This window comes from Arvicola amphibius, chromosome 12 (assembly GCF_903992535.2).
Source record: "Arvicola amphibius chromosome 12, mArvAmp1.2, whole genome shotgun sequence".
NCBI lineage: Eukaryota > Metazoa > Chordata > Mammalia > Rodentia > Cricetidae > Arvicola > Arvicola amphibius.
In genome coordinates, this window is record NC_052058.2 from 18,945,603 (window position 1) to 18,964,693 (window position 19,091).

Here is a 19,091-nt window from a genome sequence, read left to right on the forward strand (position 1 = left end):
GAAAAGAAAACAGCTGATGACCTGCCGTGCATGTGAAAGGCTGATGGAGGAGGGTTATCTGTCTATGTTACTTTCATTGGTTAATTAATAAAGAAAACTGCCTTGGCCCTTTAAGAGAACAGAAAATTAGGTAGGTGGAGTAGACAGAACAGAATGCTGGGTATCAGGCAGTGGGGAGACGCTTCAGGCAGTCGCCATATGCAGTTGCCATGCTTCTCCTCTCTGAGATGGACGCAGGTTAAGATCTCTCCTGGTAAGCCACCCTTCGTGGTGCTATATAAATTACTAAATATGGGTTAAAGCAAGATATGAGAATCAACCAATAAGAAGCTACAGATAACGGGCCAGGGGCCAGGCAGTATTTAAATGAATACAGTTTCCGTGTAATTATTTTGGGTAAAGCTAGCTGGGTGGCAGGATGCAGCCCCGCCATTCCTTCTACAAAAGCCCCTCGCACACTCATCCCATGGAAGGCTAAACTCCTAAGATATGTCTCCAGTGAGGGCGCTGCCCAGATGGGAGGACAGAGTGGTACCATTGCCCTGCCACAACTGGCGAGAACCGTGATGGAAACAGTTGAGGGTAGCAACAGTTGGGGGCAAATGGCACAGTCAAAGGTGGTCTGCAGTCGTGACACAGGATAATACAGAAAGACTCTTTACCCTTGTCCGTCTGCCTAATGTGGTAGAAATCTTGGGAAATGAGCAGAACTCTCATGAGATCTCACTAAGGGAGATTAGACATGTATCCAAATCAACCTGGATCTGTTGGTCTGAAAGTCAGTCAGAATCAAAGAAACTTTTAGACTAAATTCGTGTTTTCATGGGCTAAGTGTTGGAGTCAGCATTTGAGACCGCCTCTGGGAGACACACACTAGCTCTACAAAGTGCTGGAGGGTGGAAACGCTGTTCCAGTGAAGAAAAGGCCACTGCTCTGAGGACGTAAGTTGTTCATGGAAAAGGAAAGATAAATCGTCCCTTGGCGATGAGCAAGAGGAGCTTGTAAGCTTGAGGGATCTGGAGCCAGCCTTGCTCTGACCCCTGCTAGCTTTGCTTTGTGCCCTTGGACAAAACAATTATAAAGCACCCTCCTTAGCTGCCAGTTTTTCTGTTTGTCTTCCTTCCTTTGCCATTGAAGAATCAGTATGACTAGAATGTTGGAGGAAATGATCTTCTTGCCTATCCCAAATCCCCACCGAGTCACCAAGATGGATTTCACATTAAACTTCCCACACAGTCACCTGACCAAAGAATGCTGTAATCACAGACATTTTGTCCCTGTGTCTTACTTCCCAGTCTATATATCAGTATCCCATAGGGTTTTTATCTTCTCTCTCCATTCTCATTTATGATCCTGTGTAGCTTACATTTTCTAGTCGATTAATTACGAATAGACATACACATCTTCATCTCTTCATTCTTAGGAAAATCCGGGCTAGCTGGGTAGTCTCTACTTGAGTCGCAGCATGATAATAGAAAGTCACTTTAAATAGTGTTGCTACCATCTGCTGTACAACCTGGTTCTCCTGAGAGTTTTGTAAATTATAAAGTGATTGAATGGAAATATAATTAGGTATTCTCAATTCCCTTATGCTTTCTACTTCTTCCTGTGGCGCTAGGCAAGCGCCCCACCACTGAGCCATAGACCTTAAGGTCTCCCTAATATTTTTAATTTGCTCCTTTGATCTATCTCAGGTTTTGCTCCCTTAGTACCAAATTAGTAATCTAGCATGCTTGAATATACTTGGAAACTAGATGTGTTGTACCCAGAAGGCTACCACGCACTGTTCCACAATTCATCCATAAGTAGATTTGTTTTCATGGATTTCAAGAGACCTTCAGCAACTTGCTGTGGACAAATCTTTCTAGGAAAACAATCTGAGAAAGGTCCTGGGTCAGCAGTCAGATGATCTGGGTTTTCAATCAAGCAAGATCCTGTGACTTCAGACTCCACACAACACACATTTTGCATATTCTCCACTTAGAGTTGGGCGCCCTCTGGGAAGCAGGAACTAAGCAGAGCCGCTTCTAATAACTAAGCAGAGCTAATCTTTCCCTCGGCTCCAGTTGCCCTGATTTAGCAATTACCTGGAAAGAAGGAGGAAGGAACTAAAAGACTGTCAACTCAGGGTCAAGGTAAATAGTCTAAAATTTTGGCTTCTGTAACAAAAAATTGTCTACTGTCCAAAAGTGGGGCTACAGAAAGACAAAGAGCTAAGTGGCAACCAGAAGGGTCAAAGAGCAGTGAGAGCTGCTATCGGAAGACCTAAATAGCAGGATGAGGTCATGGAAGGAGAAACCGTGGTATGTCTTCCAAGCTACTGCCACAGGGAGCCCGGGGTATCCACGCCCCGTGCTTTACCAGCTGCATCAACAACCACTTACCCTTCCTTCTTCTAAAAGATTACCATACTTAGTGGACAACACCACAGGCAGTACTAGTGAGGGGCAGCGAGACCAAGAACAGAAACAGCAGCAGATGTCTGAACTGTGGGAAGGGAGCCATCGACCCTGAGCCCCCGGATGAGCATGAGCACTGCCTGGCTGAGCAGCTGTCTTCTGGGGAGACGGCTTCCATGGCAGCTGCCACGTCTTAAGTCACTAAGGCACGGAGTGGCTCTATTTCTACTGGGCAGTGAACAGTAGATCTGTTTAAGTTGCTTATTTGAAATAGGTTGTTTTTTAAATAAACTTTTTATTTGGATGCGTTTTTACCTGCATATATACATGCACACCATGATGTGTATGCCTGGTGCCTTCAGAGGTCAGAAGATAATGTCTGAACCCCCGGAACAGGAGTTATAGATTACTACCCAGAATGATTTGTGTTTTAGAAGAAATGGTTGACAATGGAATTTGAGAAAGGGTGGGAAATGGACGTGAAAAAGGAACTCATTCACTAGGACTTTTCTTTTTAAACCTAAAAGAGGTAAACCAAAAGCAGCCGTCATTTTGGTGTTTGGGGAACTGCCTTTCCTGCTTCAATGGAAACTGATTATTTCAGCAGCTTAGAAAACGCTGAGCTTACAAAAGGACCTCCTGATACCAAAGGTAAACACGGTGATGGAACATAGGTAGTCAGCAGTGAACAGATGAAATCTCCTTCCTGAACAGTGTGCTTCACTTGCAGACAAATGACGATTTCCAACTTGCACTTTGGAAGCAAGCTCTGTGGGGTTTGAACACAGACTCGGTTGCTTATTAGGGTCTGAAGCCAGTAAGATACTTGTCAATTTGCTTCAGTTTTCTTTTTATAAACAGCAATGGTAACTACTTTCTACATGTGTTATCCATTGAGAGGCTTAGATGAAACATACCAGCGGCTGCTGGGAACCATCCCAGGCACATTATAAGTATCTACTTCTCTTGTTAGTGGGCTGGAATCAACACCTTACATTAGTGGAAGGGTGAAGAAGCTTCTGCAACAAACAGACTCCATAAACAAAGTGTTAAAAAAGCAGCCGTTTTGCTTAATCTAGCAAATGCATGTTTTCAAACATATTAAATTTACCTCTATTCCTTAATGTGCAAATGTGAGTGGAGGCTACTTATCGTTAGAAACGGGCCTGCGACCTCACCTAAATGATCACAAGGCTTAAAGTGTTTTTGCCAGGTAAACAGTTTTACTTCTTTAGCAGGGAAGCACAGCCAGCAGAAGCCCCGCCGGATTTTTAATCCAACTGTAAAGAGGTCCTGTGTGTCATTCTGAGTGATCTCCACCTCAAACTGGCTAATTTAAAGCGACACACTTTCTAGGCAGAATGTGTGCTCTGAGTGCAGCCTTGATGTCCAGAGAAGTGCTGACCCTAGCAGAATTTTTAAATTCTGCCATGGCCGGGGTTTTGTCCTACTTAACCCATTGCTATAAAAAGTAGCACGTTTTGTTTACATTTTCCATAGAAGTAACAGAGTTGCGTCCTTAGGAAGCAAACTTTGTTTCTAATCGCCTCCTTTCCAGTGCTGTATGCAGATAAGCAGAGAGCTCAGCCTCACCTCTTCCTGGATATAATTAGGACCCCGCCCCCCTCCTGTAGTTAAAACGCCCCAAGGACAGTCTCCTAGCTCTCTTCCCATTTCACCAAGGCATTTCTCCTACTACTTTCATTGAAGTTGCTTCGAGTGATGGGCGCTGGCGGCCATACCAACTCTTCTTACAGATACAGGCATCTGGCCCACGAGCTTGGCAGCACTGCTCTAAGCATTTGTTCTGTTTGGTACAAAATTGCTTATCCAGCCTACATCTAGAAATACGCTACTCGATGTGACCATCTAGTGGCCAAAGAAGGAAACAGCTTGGTTCTTGTGACTGACACAGCATGCATCAAAGCTTAAAAGCATTTTCCATTTCTGTGCTTTCTGCTCACTCTGCACCAACCTGAAACACATTTATCCCAAACATACAAAATCACTTTATCCATTACCATTTTACCAAGTTCATTCATGTTCTATATGAAGCTGAACTTACAACACACACACACACTGAGACACATCTTTTTTCTTTCTTTCTTTCTTTCTTCCTTTCTTTCTTTCTTCTTCTTCTTCTTCTACCTCCTCTTCCTCTTCTTCCTCCTCCTCTTCCTCCTCTTCCTCTTCCTCCTCCTCTTCCTCTTCTTCCTCTTCCCCCTCTTCCTCCTCCTCCTCTTCTCCTCCTTCTCCTCCCCCTCCTTTCTCCTCCTCCTCTTCTTCTTCCTGTCCTTCTCCTTCTCCTCCTCCTCTTCCTCCTCCTCCTCCTCTTCTTCCTCCTCTTCCTCCTCCTCCTCTTTCTCTTCCCCCCCTCCTCCTCCTCCCCCTCCTCCTCCTCCTTCTTTTTTACCAGACATGTGAATTTCCGTGGGATCAGATGGGTAAAATAAGACGGACTTTAATATAGTACTGTGGCCTCAAACATATTCCTTTTTTAGAATTTATCGCATCTTTTGGTAACTATTTCTGTGTATAATTTTTATCTTACTGCTTAGCACGGGACCAAGCATATGGTGTGTATATTGTATGTTGCTAAATGCTGTAAATGAATGCGTAATCAAACTGTATGTCAAAGGATTCTTTAACTCACGCTCATGCAGAGAATTAGCATTTCAATGCCTCTTTTACAGCGTAGGTTTGTATGTTTTTAATTTTTTGTGTGCATGGGGTGTGTGTGTCTGTGTGTGTTCTTATGCGTGAGTATGGGTACACACATATCAGAGGACAAGCCCAGGTGCTGTCCTTGCCTTCAACCTTTGAGACAGGGTGTCTTGTTCACCATTGCCCATGCCAACCTAGCTGGCCCACGAGCTTCCAGGGAGTCTCTTGTCCACACCTCCCAACTCACTATAGAAGGACTGTCTTTGCAGATTGTGTTACTGAAGCCACTTTTCTGTGGGTCATAGGGATCAGAACTCAGGTCCCGACACTTGTGTAGCCATCGCTTTACCCACAGTTCCATCTCCCCAGCCCTTAGCTTTGCTTTCTGTCCACATTCACGGCAGCTCACAAACTCCTTATATTCATCTGCTCAAATCGCGCTTCTCTTACAGCCCATCCCAGTATTTCCCAGGCAGAGGAAGCCCCGCCCCTTTACCCTCTCCAGGTCCAGACTCAGCTGTGTGGCACCTACCTTGCTCCTGCAGTTGTTCGCACAGCTGTGTCCTGCACGCTAAGAGATTGTTGTCAGCATTTATCAGAGGGTCCTCAGACCTTCCAGCGGCTACACTGTACTTGTTTCCACGTATCTGGTTCTCCCTTCCCTGTTCCTTTTGCCTTCTTCCCTGGTGATCTGCCAGTCCCCCAGGCACTGCTTTCCTCTGTCACCCCTTCTCCTTCTTAACAAGGTCCTGCTCCTTCCCCTTCTCACTTAAAAGTCAGTCTGACTGTGGAGTGTGGCCAGTGAAGAAGGAGGGAGCCTCCAGGATTACGGCACAGGGTAGTTTAAAGTGTAGATGAAAATACAAAAGAAATGAATACCATTACAAATTGCTATTGAAGGTCAGTCAGACAGCTCAGAAGGTAAAAGCACTCGCTACCAGGCCTGATTTACCAGAGTTCAACACACCAGCCCATACATAGGCATCAGATGGGGATTTTTCCCCTAAAGGTTTATTCAGAGGACCAGTCTATGGTCAGACAGACAGCAGTCTGAGTAGGCCAGCGTCAAGTAATGGGGACTCCGCTGGACTGAATTACTAAAACAGGAGTTCTCTGCCTGTCTATCTCCTGATGGGTGGTCCAATGACAGGTCTGTGTGGCCCTACGGTAGCATGGCCTCTTTCCAGGGTCTAGGTGAGGGTGCCACACTTGTCCCTGGTCTGGTATGTTGTATAAATCCTCAGAGGTGTTCTGATGGTTTAAACCCAGGTGCTCACATTCCCTTCTTTGGGAGGTTTGCAGGTGGTGCTGTTTTACTGCCTGGGCTGTCACATGTCAGTCTGTTTGTCATGGTGAGTGCTGGGCAGGAGGTGGTGAATGGCAGGTGGTATCTTAATTTACAATAGGTACAGCCATCCAGCTTCTGTTTGCACTCATAATGGTGCCAAAAGCTGTTTTGTAAAATGGACAGCAGGGGGCTTTCATACCTAACTTTGTTGGTACAATGAAGGCGTAAATCACAAACAATCCCACACCAGTTTGGAATTATGATTAATAGAATGGTTGTTTATTTAAAGGGGAAAAACTTACAGATCACCGTTCCAGACAACAGCCCTCTGCGCAATCAGGAAGGGAGCCTAGTCGCGGGAAGCGGAGCTGAGCCGAGGACAGTTGCTGCTTTTTTTTAAACAAGTAGAGACCACGCCTCAATGGGCTGGTATCTCAGCAGCTATTGGCTGAAGGAGCGGAAGGAGCGCCCGCAACAGAACAACACAGGTTTCCTTAAAGGGATTAATTATCCCAATTTATACACATACATGATTGTGTACGGGTTATATTCCTTCCTTGCCCTCTCTGGGCCTTCCTTGCTCATACTGGACTCCATCCTCCTCCTCAGAACCCCCTTTCCGGATAGTGCCCCTGAGAGAAAACACATGATATTAAGGAGAAAATGATAGTTTTGAGGTCCAAATTGGGTTCTCAAAACAGCCTGCACTACTGACAGTACTCGTTTACTCTTCCAAGCCACAGGTGTCTTTTTCCAATAGCGACACACTATGTAGCACGGTTGTCACAAAGCGTGATGATAGCCGATGCCTTCTCTGCTAGTGGCCACTTCTTTTACATGCCATGCTGTCCTTAATACATTTACTACATGAAATAACGAGACTCAACACCAGATGACCCGCTGAAAGGGCTGGTAAGCAGAGACAAGACAGCCCATCCATCCATCCCCATCCTCCTGAGGAACACTCTAGGAATTAAGTAGAATACAACATGTGATGTGGGATTCCCCTCTGTATGCTGTGAATATGTTTTATTACCATTGGTTTAATAAAGAAGCTGCTTTGGGCCTATGGCAGCAGCGACTAGAGCAAGGCAGGAATTCCAAGCGGAGATAGAGAAGCAAAGAAGGCAGAGTTGGGGAGATGCCATATAGCTGCTGAAGGAGACAGACGCTGGATGGAAACTTACCGGTAGGCCACAGCCATGTGGCAATGCACAGATCAATAAAAATGGTTTAGTTTAAGATGTAAGAGTTACTTAATAAAAGTCTAAGCTATTGGCCAAGCAGTGTTGTAATTAATATAGTTTCAGTGTTATTATTTCGAGTCTGGACGGCCGGAAAATGAATGAACAGCCTCTGACAACAAAAATGTAATCTCTGTGAGACAGAATGTATATATTCAGGCGTGTGCACGTATGTGTAGGTCAGAGGTCAGCATCCACTGTCCACTCTGCTTTCTACCATGTTTTGCAAGATGGGATCTCTTACTGGCCTGAAGTTCACTAAGGAGGCTATGCAGGATAGATTGGAAGCTGTAGGAGTCCATAATCCATGCTTGTCTCTATGTACCACCATGCCTACCTAGCTTTTTTATTTTTTATTTTTTGTCTTTATTTATTTATTTATTTATTTATTTATTTATTTATTTATTTATTTAGAGATAGGGTTTCTCTGTCGATTCAGAGCCTGTCTTGAACTAGCTCTTGTAGACCAGGCTGGCCTCAAACCCACAAAGATCCATCTACCTCTGCCTTCCAAGTGCTGGGATTAAAGGCCTGTGCCACCACTGCCCGGCTATGCCTAGCTTTTTATGTAGGTCCTGGGAATCAAACTCAGGTTCTCACGCTTACAGGGGAAACACTCTGCTAACGGAATCCATCTTCCCAGTCTACAGTAAATAATTTTTACACAGAACCCACAGGCGTGATGGAGAGACTGCTAATATGTCACCAGAGGTCTGTAGTTTTGATCATTTCGATCCGGTCACCCTCAAAGACCAGTCAGACTACAGCCACTGTTCCTTTATCCACATGTTTTGTCCAGGAGGATCTGAGCCAGGCAGGGCTTGCTCCCGTCCTACCCACCATGAGTTGGCATTAACCTGGAATGGTACTGGATGCTGGTGACTGAAACCAAACACTTGAAACTTACTATGCTTGCTAACACACAGCATGCTGAAACCAACAACAAAACTGTACTGACATTGGAAAGTCTTTTACCTAAATAGGCTAAAAAGGAAACCTACCAACTTCCAGATCCCGGGTTTATCACCAAGGTGACGGCTCCGCACTGCAGTTCTGTTCTGCCAGCCTGGAAGCACAGTTGTATCCCGCCCTCTGTCTTCTCTCTCTCCTGGGCTTGAGTTATTCCCGACTCCTTCGTTCATTTCACTTCACTGATTGGCTTGTTGAATGTTTTCTCAGACTTACAAGCAGACTTTAAATTCTGCAAGGCACTGCGATCCAGGGGACTTCATGCCAACTCTAGCACCGTGACTGACACCTAGCTAGGCAGTAGATGGTTAATGACTGAATGGATGAGTTGCACATGGAAATAATTGTACGCCTGTACCCACTTCCTATGCCAGCTTGTTGCTTTAGCCCTGAAAACTCATTCATTTGTCTCTATGATGTGTTGAGATTTACAGTTCACAATAGTGAAATTCTTCGTACTAAGTTTTCTTGCTTATGGAGAATGAAATAATATATAGCATAAATTAATGACAAATTAAATGTCATAATTTAGCATTTGAAGTTAATTATAAAATTAAATGCCATTATATTTAATAATAATATTTGTAAACTCAATGGAGTCATCTGTATTTTAAACATCAGCTTACTATTTGTTAACTGGGTTTCTAGATGTCTTTCTTGGAGACTAATTAAAGGGTATATCATTTGTGATATGAAATTTTAATAGACTAAAATTAGATTTCTGCGACAGCACATCTAATTTATGCTCAGAATTCCTTACCGTAATTTGAATTGAGGTGTACCGCTTGCTTTTGGTCACTGCTCTCTAGGGTTATTCCCCATACTGTGTTCCAGAACCCAGGCTTCTTTTGGTTAGTAAATAGTAAACCCTCAGTTATCGATTCAGAAATTCTTACTGATGTCATGTGTATCAGACACTGAGAATAACGCTGCTCCTTCACCCTGCCACATACAAAGCACTTGGTTTAAATGAATATTAACTGTGTGGCCCGATACCGAGGCAGGTGTCTTGTCTTTTCACCTCACATTTTTCGAACAACAGAATCACAAAGTTTTATAATGCAAAGAGATCTTCAGTTTTATGAAAACAAAAATCCAGGGCCTAGAGAGACTAAAATTTTGGAAGCTAAGCAGCAAGGTAGTGGAGGGCTGGGACCGGTCCCCCAAACTCTTAACAAGCCCTCCCATCCCCCCGCCACACACACCTTCTGGCTGCTTCCTAGAAGACCCGTCTGTATTCTTTTCCTTCTGAGAGCTACCTTGTGGAACCTGGGGCTAGCCCATCACCTCCAGCCACAAGCTTTTCTCCAGGTCTGCTCATAGCCTGCGCCGGTTACTGTGACAAAACCGTTGGCAAAACCAGGGCTTATTTGGGCTGGTGGTTTTAGAGGGTTTGCCAACGTCATGGTGTGGAAGGTGTGGTGAAAAACAGCAGCTCCTGTCCTGGCGGGTCTTCCAGTCATGTGTCACAGCAGAGAGAGGGGGTGAATGCTGGGGTCACCTGTTTTATTTTTTTTTCTACCCTTTCTCTTTGGCAGAACTTTGTGCTGAAGCTACATCTTTGGATACAGGGCTGACTTTAGGGGCTTTGATCTTTGTCCTACAACCCACATTCCATTTTGATTCTACATTTTTTCCATAGGTAAATACCTTTCCAGTTGATTTTCCTGGGGAGCCTGGTTTGCTATCGCTCCGGATCTCTTGCTGTTGCTCAAGCATCCTATTGGCCCCAGATTCTCTGTATAGTATTTCTGGTGGAATGTGTCGTTTTCCTGTGATTTCTCCCTGTTCTACACCTTACTTCTCTTTCTCTTCTCGCAGGGTTGGTCTCCATTTCCACCCTCACTGTGCTGGCCTATGAACGTTATATCCGTGTGGTACATTCCAGAGTGATCAACTTTTCCTGGTCCTGGAGGGCCATTACCTATATCTGGCTCTACTCGCTGGCATGGGCAGGAGCACCTCTCCTGGGCTGGAACAGATACATCCTAGACGTACATGGACTGGGCTGTACAGTGGATTGGAAATCCAAGGATGCCAACGACTCCTCCTTCGTGCTCTTCTTGTTTCTTGGCTGCCTGGTGGTACCCATGGGCATCATAGGCCATTGCTATGGTCACATTCTGTATTCTGTTCGAATGGTGAGTTGAAGGCTGCAGATGTCCCTCTCCAAACCATCCCCACATCCATCATTTGATGTGAAAAGAACCAAACTCTCCCTATATGATCAGTTATTTACCCAGGGTTGAAAGACTCTTCGGGACTTAATGTTTAGTAGAACTTTGCACTGTGAATCATTCCCCAAGCAGATCACTGAGGGATGGCATTGGCTTTCTGTACACCATCCTCTATAACCAAAAGCAACAAGCAAAAGGCAAACAGACAATACCAACCCCAAAACTTACATTATGTAGCACTCTCAAAAGTTAAGAATTCTGAGGGGAAAAGTTATAATTTCCATAATTATATTCATTTCGAGACCACATGAATCCACTTGTCAGAGACTGTAGAGCTGGAAAGGACTGGAACATGCACCAAGCTGATTCGTGTGGGGACCAACCAGGCAGGAAGAGGCTGCAATGGCGGACACAGGAGGCACAGCTGCATGTCACAGGAGGCACAGCTGCATGTCACCTTTAACGTCAGCTGTGTGCAATTTCCTAACTATTCTGTGTCAGGGAGAGACAAGGGAGTAGATACAAAGGAAAGACTGAAAACAGAGGAAGTGATTAAAAATGAGCCTTGACTTCAGCCTATGCCATTGCCTTGGCAGAGCACCTCATGCAAGTAACTTGCCTGCATCTGGAATTGCAGGCTTCTCTCTTTAACATGTCCGGCACGGCATAAGTCTGTTATCTGGTTGGAGAATTTATGAATCAGTGCTTTGGGCAAAACAGTTCCCTCTGTCATGAAGAAATTGTTTCCATTTGACCACAAGCCTTTCAGGCTGTGTTTTAGGGATTTGAAGATCTAGATAAAATAATGTATCTTAGCCTTATTAAGTAAATTAGAAAAGCATCAAAAACCATTAAAGGGAGCTTGTGAGATGGTTCAGTTGGTAAAGCAATTGCTGTTCAAGTATGAGGGACTGTTTTTGAACCTGTAGAATCTATGCAAACCTGGGTACAGTGAAGGGATATGTATCTGTGACACCAGCGATTCAATAGCAGGATAAGAGGTAGAGACAGGAGAGTCTCTAGAAACAGGCCAGAGAAACCCAATCTCATCTCAGACAAGGTGGAAGGTGGGAACCTACACCGGATGTTGTCTTCTGAGCTCCACACATGTGCTGTGGGTGTGTGTGCCCATCCTGCTCCTTCCCCCCCTCCTTCTCCCTTCCTCCCTCTACCCCACCTGAAGAATGTCGTCAGAAGCTATTTAGATCAACCACTGTAGGTTTTAGTTGAAGGAACTGAAGCCCAGAAGAGAGAAAGGCTAGGTCAAGCTTCAGGTCAGAAGTCAGTCAGTCTCCTGTCTCTTTCCATGGAGGCAGGACACATAGGGTGACTGCTTATCTGCTTAAAAAGAAAAGTCCATCCTTTCTCCACTTCCTACAGCTACGCTGTGTCGAAGATCTCCAGACAATTCAAGTGATCAAGATTTTAAGATATGAAAAGAAAGTGGCCAAAATGTGCTTTTTGATGGCCTTTGTCTTTCTCACCTGCTGGATGCCTTATATTGTGACCCGCTTCTTGGTGGTTAATGGCTATGGACACCTGGTCACCCCAACAGTGTCTATTGTTGCTTATCTCTTTGCTAAATCGAGCACTGTGTACAATCCAGTTATCTATATCTTCATGATCAGAAAGGTAAGCTCTGGAATTGACTTGCTTTCACCCCAGGGAACAAATAGAAATAGATTTTATGGGCTGGAGAGATGGCTCGGTGGTTAAGGGTACTGGCTGCTTTTCCAGAGGACCCAAGTTCAGTTCCCAGCACCCACATGGCAACTCACAACTGTCTGTAACTCCAGTTCCAGAGGATCTGAAACCCTCACACCAATATACATAAAATTAAGTATTAAAAATAGATTTTATGTAGTGACAACTTAGAACAATATCAAGGATAAAACAAATCTAAAGAACAAAACCCCAATTTAAGATTTTCATATAAGAGTGCTGGGAGGGCCGGGCGGTGGTGGCGCATGCCTTTAATCCCAGCACTCGGGAGGCAGAGACAGGCGGATCTCTGAGTTCGAGGCCAGCCTGGTCTACAAGAGCTAGTTCCAGGACAGGCTCTAGAAACTACAGGGAAACCCTGTCTCGAAAAACAAAAACAAAAAAAAACAACAACAACAAAAAACCAAAAAGAGTGCTGGGAGGATGGCTCAGAGGTTAAGAGCGCCTGCTCCTCTTGTAGTGACTAGAATTTGAGTCCAATGTCTGGGGGTTCACAGTTGCTGTAACGTTGGTTCCAGGGGATCCAGTGCCCTCTTCTGGCCTCTGCAGGTATCAACACATGTGTTTACACACACACACACACACACACACACACACACACACACCACACCATATAATACATAAATAATAAAATAGTCTTTTAAAAAAGAAATAAAAAAGCAAAAATTTAAGAAGAAATGTGGAATATTCCCAAAGGAAAAAGGTAGTTATAAAATCTACCAATATATGTATAGTAATTGTTAGGCAATACTTATTAATAGTTAGTTTACAAGAAAATGGTTTGTATATACTACTAATAAAAATTATCACTCAAATAATAATTAAAAAATAGTATATTATGAAGGTTCCACCCAATATCTTCAAAACAAAATAGACAATAACTTTATCCCATACTCCACTTATAGATTATGAAATGAAAGACCACTGGCACAGTAGGCAAAACTTAATGCACTCACCAAAAATCATTTGTTTGTGCCTTTTCTTCCAGCCAATGAATTATGAATCAAAGCTTCTAAACTTGAATATGATTTCACCAAATCTGAAAGTATAGTTTAAAAGTGTCCCTTCTGATTCACAATGCCTGGCACTCTGCATTTCTGACGAGCTCCCCAAGGGTCCTGATGATTCTGACTCCCGTTAGGACACTTTAGACAGTAATTTTAAGCAACACAACAAACTGACAGAAGCAAATGGGAGTCGTTCTTCCCATAAGGAGCTGAATGTGGGGAAGCATTCTGGCTTACAGACTTCACTCAACTCCAACAGCAATGTATCTTGAGCACTGAACTTGACTTGTAATATTGTGATTTGCTGAATTTGTCATCGATTGTGTGTTTTAAAATATTAATGTAAGCTAAATGTGCCTTGCATATAGTTGGTGGGGACACTAAAGAACGTAGAAATCAATGCATCTCTTTATTGGCGTTTTCTGACCTGGGAAAGTCCCTGCATTAAACAAAAAAGCTAATATGTTGACTTGGCATGAAGAGGCTCTGTTGGCTGCCGTAGACTTAATGCTTAGCAAACATCTCAGCCTTTTAGCCCAGTGACAAAGAAGCAATATTTGTTATGAGGCCAGAGACTGTAGATGGTGCAATACCTCATAACAGGGTGTTTTCTGTGCAGTCAGTAAATGTCCCCTGTACTTTGTGATACTCATTTGTCTGACCCTTGGTCATTCAGGCTCTTGTAGAAGCGGAAGAGCAGGGAGGAAACCCAAGAGGGTATCAGAAGCATGGAAGAAGCCCTTGTCCACTGTGGGTAGTGTCTTCAAATCTCAGGCCGGCGGTCATCACTCAAGGGCTGCTCACTGAGTATTTAACGGCTGAATTCCTTAAATCTGCAGGTCAAGCTTTCCTTAGAGAAGGTTCATGTTCATTAGAACCATGGATACCACAAAGGATTAGAATATTCTTTTGTATCTAGTGAACAAGAATTGTAGTAAATAAAAGACCAAACGTCAATGGGGGACTTTGGTAGACCTGAGCATTGCTGTATGACTTCATCCCATGCCATCTAATGAGGAAAGTGGGGGGGTGGCTGGGAAAATGACAAGTCAGAGGACCTGAGTTCAGTCTCCAACACATACTAACAAAGCCAGCTGTGGTGGTGTCTGTAATCCAGTGTCTGTAATCCAGCACTGAGAAGATGGACGTATGTGGACCACTGTGGACTCACTGGCCAGCCAGCCTAGCCTAAGAGGCACACCTCAGGCCCCTATCTCAAAAGACAAGATGTATGTCACCTGAGATTGGCTTTAGCATCCACGTGCATAGGCGTATACATGTACACACACACACACACACACACACACACACACACAGAGAGAGAGAGAGAGAGAGAGAGAGAGAGAGAGAGAGAGAGAGAGAGAGAGAGAGAGAGAATCTCAACTAGTGGTCTTCAATTTTACTCCAGATTAAGGACCACTTAACTGATTAAGGATTCACTTAATAATTGGCTTTATTGCTCCACTTTCCTCTGCAGTTTCGGAGGTCCCTTCTACAGCTCCTGTGCTTCCGACTGCTGAGATGCCAGCGGCCTGCTAAAAACCTGCCAGCAGCTGAGAGCGAGATGCAAATCAGGCCCATCGTGATGTCACAGAAAGACGGGGACAGGCCAAAGAAGAAAGTGACCTTTAACTCCTCTTCCATCATCTTTATCATCACCAGTGACGAGTCCCTGTCTGTCGATGACAGCGACAGAACCAATGCGTCCAAGGCCGACGTCATCCAAGTCCGTCCTTTGTAAGAAGGGGAGATGGAGTCTTGTATCCACTGCCACACAACATCTACTCTAAGGACCGCCCTGGAGTCCCTGCTTGGCACAGTAACAGCACAACCTTGTGGCCTAGCCGGAAATCCGAACTGACCACATGTTGTCTGTCTTGAAGAACTGACGGAACAAGACAGATTATTTTTCATTCAATGGGTGCTTTACAACATGAGAAACTCCTGGTGACACAAGATGAGCATCTGGCACCATCATCTACTATGCCAGGATTTAACATTTGAATGACCATATTTGCCAAAGCACATGATACATTTTGTTTCTCAGATATATTTCACTGTGTAAATAAATAACTGTCTCCTAGACGTGTGTGCAATGGCTGGGACATCTGAACTATGTTACAGTGTTGGGTCCTATTCTGTGTCATGCTGTGTGTCTGCCCAATTCAATTGATGAAGGAGGTAATAAATCAATCCCCACTTTTATCTGAAAACCTAAGGCTGTTGGTCATGTGTGTTGTATGACTGCCAGGGCATCAGGTTAAGGAAGCAAGTTCCAGAAGACACTTTAAAAAGCTTTGTAGAAAAGCAGACTTTTTTTCTACAAAAGCGTGTAGACTTCACGCTGGTCATGCGGATGGTTAATAATACCACAGTGGAGAACATGCATGGGAAAAGGGGTGTTAAAGATCTTTTGATACCTCCATGTATCCTTTTCAGAAATTAGTTTGGCAAATTCTCCTTTCCTTTTAATAATTTCCTACTATTTTGTCAAAAGTCCTGCACCTACAGAGGAGTTCCCAGTAAACAAAGTTACATTCAGAGAGGGCTGAAAATAAATGTTTTAATGTCCTAATACCATGCAGTATTACTTAAATTTTAGTACATTTATTTATTATTGCATGTGTGTGTGACTCATGTCGTATTGTGCGTGTGGAAATCAGAGGACAGCTTGTGGGAAACAGTCCTCTTCTTCCACCAGGTGAGCCTCGGGGATCGAACTCAGGTCATCAGGCTTGGCAGCAAGCACCTTCTCTCACTGAGCCACCTCACCAGCTCCATATAATGTGGTTTTAAATTGTCATCGTTTATCAGTAGACTCCTGGATCACTAATGGGCCATGTTGGTGAAGAGGACATCTTCGCATGTGTCATTGCCCATACCCAGAGGAGAACAGAGTATACTACCCCAAAATGTGCTCCATTTGCAGGGTTACCTTGAGTGGAAAGTCACTGAGAAGAAATGACAGAAGAAAAGTCTCCCCACCCCCTACTTGCCAAAGTGGCCTAAGGATTGCTACTCCAGGGCTTCCAGTCCTTTCCACTGTCTTTTCATGGCTCTGTACCTTTACTTCTTGTTGAAGATGACGTAAACCAGGGCTCTCTACATGAGCTTACATTATTTTAAAATGTTTTTAAATGTACTAGGTGTTCATTTTAGCTCATTCCTCACAACATTATGTATCATATAGATTCCCCCTTTTTAAATATTTTTTTAAACTTAAAATAAAATTATATCATTTTTGCCCTTTACTTTCCTCCCTCCGATTCCTCCCATTCACCCTGTTGGTACTAATAGAAATTATGGTCTCTAAAGGTTTTCAATCATGGGGTGGGGGCAGTCTATATGTGGTTATGTGCACATGGGTGCAGGAGCCCAGGGCAGCCAGAGGTATTGGACCTCCTGGAGCTGGTGTAATGGGCAGGTGCGAGCTGCCTGACATGGGAGCTAGGACCTGGTGCTCCCTAAAAGAGCGGTGCGCGCACTTGGCAGCTGAGCAGTCTCTCTGGCCCCTAAGCCAGCTTGTTTTCTGAGTATCTCCCACGTGTGTATGGGATATACACGCTTCTAAAATGTAGTTTGTTTCCTAATGCCAGTCTGCCTGTTACAGTAGCCACAGCCAACAAAATGAAATAAAAGGAACAATGATACTGTTTATTTTTGCAATGCTAGGGAATCTAACCCAGGGCTCTGGGCACGCTAAGTAAGTACTCTACCACTGACCTACATCCCCTTTCCACGAAAACAGTTTTTTTTTTTCTTTCCTTACACACCAAACCTAAATTAACAAGGTTCAAGGACGTCTTTGAGACTATGGAAAATGCCAAATTGTTTCATCTTTATCACCTCAGTCTTTCTTTCCTACATCACTGGTATCATAGTTTTCAAAATTAATAATGTTTGAAAAGAATTTTCAAGTGTACCAGTAAGCCTACTGAAAGAAGAGCCCGCGTCTCCACACTGCACTTCGAAGATGCAGTTAACTGTCTCAGTGTGACGTTCAAGGCATCGCTTCCGTGTCTGAAACGGAATGAACTATGTCTCCATGTGTCTGGAAGACAGCCTTCCCATCTCCTTTCCACTCCTAGATATATTTCAGTTACTAATAACAACCCTTTCTTATTCTTCACTTAGGATGGCATTAATAGCCCTTTCTTATTTTTAAAAGGCAGTAATTCTGCTACCTGAAGACTGGGGAAAAGAACAGAATCATCCAGGAACTCTTTGAAACACCCTGCCTCTCATTCACACCTCTGGTTTTAGCAAGTGCTCTGTTCCTAGGGTTAGGCAGGCCCCATCTGCCCTACAAAGAGGAAGCAGCACACTAGGCATGCTGTGGTTTTCAGTTCTGAGTGTTGTTGCTCCTATAACGTCCTGTATAAAAAAAAAAAAAAAAAAAAAAAAAACCTGTTTTGGGAAGTGAAAGAGACCTTGGTTCTTACATTTCTAAATTTAAATGGGCCCAGCCCAAGCAGGCAAAGTGAGGGAAACACTACAAAAAAAACAGCAGCAGCATTTCCCATTGCTCGGCAGACACAAACATTCTACAGGAAACTTAATTATATGCTGACAATTATTGTCCAGTAGTGAATTAAATGTGCCAAAGTAAACATGCTTCTTGTCCTTAATTTTGGAGAGAGAACAAATATTTGCTACCGGGAACCTTGACGCTCTAGATTGTCCTAGTAACTCCATGGAACTTGCTGGAAGACACCTGTGCTTCTATTCCAGTAGTCAGTGGTTCCAGTCCATGCTGGCCTTCTCAAGAATTCCAGAGGTCTCGGGGACAGGTGGTGCACAAGTAGGTAGGCACTTCCAATGGCTATCAGGGATCCAAGGATGAAGAGTCCTTTGTTTATCACCTGCAAGGATGGAAAAAATACAAAACTATTCATCTGGAGGTTGTATTTTGAGATAAACTTCTTTCCTACATCACAGACAAGAGTGCTGTTCTCTTCCTCTATTACAGACAAGTGCACAGGTGTCTTCCTACATCACAGACAAGAGTGCTGTTCTCTTCCTCTATTACAGACAAGTGCACAGATGTTTTCCTACATCACAGACAAGAGTGCTGTTCTCTGTTGTTTTTAACTTGAAGCAGCAACTTGATTGCTTGACCTCTCTTTTGCCTCTGCCCTGATTTCAGTGCACTCTGCCTGCTTGGCTCTTCTTGGCATGTTTGTCTCTTTGAGGCCAGGGACACTATTTTATTTGGTGCATATGTATGTGTGTTGCGTGTACACATGTAGTAGGGGGTGTATTTACCAGTGTGCACACATGTAGAGGACAGAGATCACTGTCAGGTGGCTTCCCCTTTCTCTCTACTATTTATTGTTTTGAGACAGTCTTTCACTAGCCCCAAAACTTATTGTTTTGGGGATCAAGTCCCTGGAATCTACCCTACCCCACCCCTAGAACAGGGTTACAGATGTGTACTGTGTCCAACTCTTATGTGGATGCTGGGGGTCGCATCGCAGGCACTCATGACTAGGCAGGAAGTACTTTACCCACAGAGCAATGTTCCCAGTCCCTATTTTATTCAGTTATATAGAGGTAGAGCTTACAGGTAGATCTTGACTCTTTCTGGCCCATTCTCTATACGACAAAGTTATTGACCTAAA

At 43.9% G+C, this 19,091-nt stretch overlaps 2 protein-coding genes across 4 annotated transcripts in view; one reads left to right on the forward strand and one right to left on the reverse strand.

Moving 5' to 3' along the window:
- The window catches only part of Opn3 (opsin 3), a 32,757-nt gene extending 17,069 nt beyond the window's left edge, over window positions 1-15,688 (forward strand). The window contains exons 2-4 of the mRNA XM_038348611.1: window positions 10,386-10,705; window positions 12,122-12,373; window positions 14,948-15,688. Coding sequence (XP_038204539.1) covers window positions 10,386-10,705; window positions 12,122-12,373; window positions 14,948-15,211 — 836 coding nt within the window. The 3' untranslated portion in view covers window positions 15,212-15,688. The remainder of the gene's footprint in view (window positions 1-10,385; window positions 10,706-12,121; window positions 12,374-14,947) is intronic.
- A 1,415-nt stretch (window positions 15,689-17,103) lies between these two features.
- Kmo (kynurenine 3-monooxygenase) overlaps window positions 17,104-19,091 on the reverse strand; it is a 29,437-nt gene continuing 27,449 nt past the window's right edge. For all 3 annotated transcript variants that reach the window (XM_038348607.2, XM_038348608.2, XM_038348609.2), the window contains one exon: window positions 17,104-18,332. In XM_038348607.2, the coding sequence (XP_038204535.1) occupies window positions 18,153-18,332 (180 nt within the window). In that variant the 3' untranslated portion in view covers window positions 17,104-18,152. The remainder of the gene's footprint in view (window positions 18,333-19,091) is intronic.